Source organism: Oncorhynchus kisutch, linkage group LG20 (genome assembly GCF_002021735.2).
Source record: "Oncorhynchus kisutch isolate 150728-3 linkage group LG20, Okis_V2, whole genome shotgun sequence".
Taxonomy (NCBI): domain Eukaryota; kingdom Metazoa; phylum Chordata; class Actinopteri; order Salmoniformes; family Salmonidae; genus Oncorhynchus; species Oncorhynchus kisutch.
Window position 1 is genome coordinate 35,206,800 of NC_034193.2, and position 2,691 is coordinate 35,209,490.

General features: G+C 41.9%; 1 protein-coding gene across 1 annotated transcript; it reads left to right on the forward strand.

Annotated features, from left to right (window-relative positions):
- The first annotated feature begins 1,027 nt into the window (after positions 1 to 1,027).
- Positions 1,028 to 2,095, forward strand: LOC109876095 (zinc finger protein 180-like). Its single transcript, XM_020468558.2, has one exon. It carries the CDS (start codon positions 1,093 to 1,095, stop codon positions 1,939 to 1,941), a length of 849 nt encoding a protein of 282 aa, XP_020324147.1. The 5' UTR covers positions 1,028 to 1,092; the 3' UTR covers positions 1,942 to 2,095.
- The last annotated feature ends 596 nt before the right edge of the window (positions 2,096 to 2,691 follow it).

The window sequence follows — 2,691 nt, forward strand, 5'->3', positions numbered from 1 at the left end:
ACACAATACCTCATAATGAAAAAGCTAAAATAGGTTTGTAGAAAACATGTCACATTTATTAATAAGAAAAACAGATACCTTATTTATGTAAGTATTCAGACCGTTTGCTATGAGATTTGAAATTGAGCTCCAGTGCATACTGTTTCCATTGATCATTGTTGAGATGTTTCTACAACTTGTTTGGGGTCCACCTGTGGTAAATGAAATTGATTGGACATGATTTGGAAAGGCACACACCTGTCTGGCTACCACAGCATTCTGAAGCGATACGCCATCCCATCTGGTTTGTGCTTAGTGGGACGATCATTTGTTTTTCAACAGGACAATGACCTAACACACCTTCAGGGCTATTTGACCAAAAAGGATAGTGATGGAGTGCTGCATCAGATGACCTAGCCTCCACAATCACCTGACCTCAACCGAATTGAGATGGTTTGGGATGAGTTGGGCCGCAGAGTGAAGGAAAAGCATCCAACAAGTGCTCAGCATATGTGGGAACTCCTTCAAGACTGTTGGAAAAGCATTCCAGGTGAAGCTGGTTGAGAGAATGCCAAGAGTGTGCGAAGCTGTCATCAAGGCAAAGGGTGGCTAATTTGAAGAATCTAAAATATATTTTGATTTGTTTACCACTTTTTTTGGTTACTATATGATTCCATATGTGTTTTCATAGTTGTCATGTCTTCACTATTATTCTACAATGTAAAAAATAGTAAAGATAAAAACCAACCCTGGAATGAGTAGGTGTGTCCAAACTTTTGACTGGTACTGTATATCTCATAAATGTTTTTACATTCCGTTACATAAAGTCACTTTCTTACCACTTCTTCCATAGTCAAACATGTAAGGAAATCTTTTTTGGGGGGATGCTGTCAAAAATGTATTGAATTCAAATGGATTAACCCAGCCTACAAAGCACTCCAGCCACTCTGTTGAGGGATCTAGTCTCTATTAAACCTCATAGGAAGACCAGTTTTATCATGTGGAGGTTTCATTCAGGTCTCTGTTTAACGAGATACTCTGTCTTTGGCAGGAGAGAGACCAGACTCTCACTCTGACAGCGGGAAGAGTCCTTCAGCGGAACCAGACCCAGAGATGCCCAAACCAGTGAGACAACACCACTGCTCCCACTGTGAAAAGAGTTTTTGCTGGTCAGGAAACCTAAAACTGCATGAGAAAACACACACAGGAGAAAAGCCTTACCAGTGTTCCCAGTGTGGAAAGAGTTTTGCCGTGTTAACTAACCTGAAAAGGCATGAGAGAATACACACAGGAGAAAAGCCTTATCACTGTTCCCAATGTGGAATTAGTTTTATTCAGTTAGGGCACCTAAAAGCTCATGAGAGGACACACACAGGAGAAAAGCCTTTCCAATGTTCCCAGTGTGGAAAGAGTTTTACTAAGAAAGGGCAAGTAAAAGAGCATGAGAGAATACACAAAGGAGAAAAGCCTTTCCAATGTTCCCATTGTGGAAAGAGTTGTACCCGGATACGAAATCTAAAAAAGCATGCGAGACTACACAACGGAGAAAAGCCTTACCAATGCTCCCAGTGTGGAAAGAGTTTTGCCGTGTTAACTAACCTGAAAAGGCATGAGAGAATACACACAGGAGAAAAGCCTTTCCAATGTTCCCATTGTGGAAAGAATTGTACTCAGATAGGGTACCTAAAAGTTCATGAGAGAATACACACAGAAGAAAATCTTTATCAATGTTCCCAGTGTGAAAAGAGTTTTACTCAGATAGGGTACCTAAAAGCTCATGAGAGAATACACACAGGACAAAAGCCTTTCCAATGCTCCCAGTGTGGAAAGAGTTTTACCATGTTAGCTAGCCTGACAAGGCATGAGAGATTACACACAGGAGAAAAGCCTTTCCAATGTTCCCAGTGTGAAAAGAGTTTTACCTGGTTAGGGAGCCTGAAGGAGCATGAGAAGACACACTAAAAAAGCCCTACCACTGCTCTTTCTCTCTGTGTGGAAGGACATTTTTCCAGTCAGAGAACCTGATATCACATGAGAGAATAAAGGTGCTGTGTTCAGACTTATTTTTGCCTGATAATTTGTGTTTTGAAATCGTATTGTTTATGATTATACCTGTCTATTTAAGGTCCCACAGTTAACAATGCATGTCAGAGCAAATACCAAGCAATGAGGTCAAAGAAATTGTCCATAGAGCTCAGAGACAGGATTGTGTTGAGGCACAGATCTGGGGAATGTTACCAAAAATGTCTGTAGCATTGGAGGTCCCCAAGAACACAGTGGTCGCCATCATTCTTAAATGGAAGAAGTTTGGAACCACAAAGACTCTTCCTAGAGCTGGCCACCCGGCCAAACTGAGCAATCGGGAGAGAAGGGCCTTGGTCAGCAACCCGATGTTCACTCTGACAGCGCTCCAGAGCTCCACTGATGGTGAAGGGGTCTGAATACTTTCCGAATGCACTGTATACCGCTGGCTGAGGTTTCCACCGCTGGCTGAGGTTTGTACACTGTCACGTGATACGTGGTATAGAAAAATCAAATTTTAGGAGAGTACAAGGGAGGCACTATACTGTGTCTCTGCAGGTGTCTATCTGGTCAAAACCCCTGAAACAGGGGTACATCCACCCTCTGGTGGGATGGATCATGTCTAAAGAGAAACCTAGATTCAAATACTTAAATTTGTGTGTATTGGGTATATGTTGTGAAATTGTTAGA

What these genes read in the sequence shown, in the direction of transcription:
- LOC109876095 (XM_020468558.2), top strand. Translation starts at nt 1,093, where the DNA reads ATGCCCAAACCAGTGAGACAACACCACTGCTCCCACTGTGAAAAGAGT.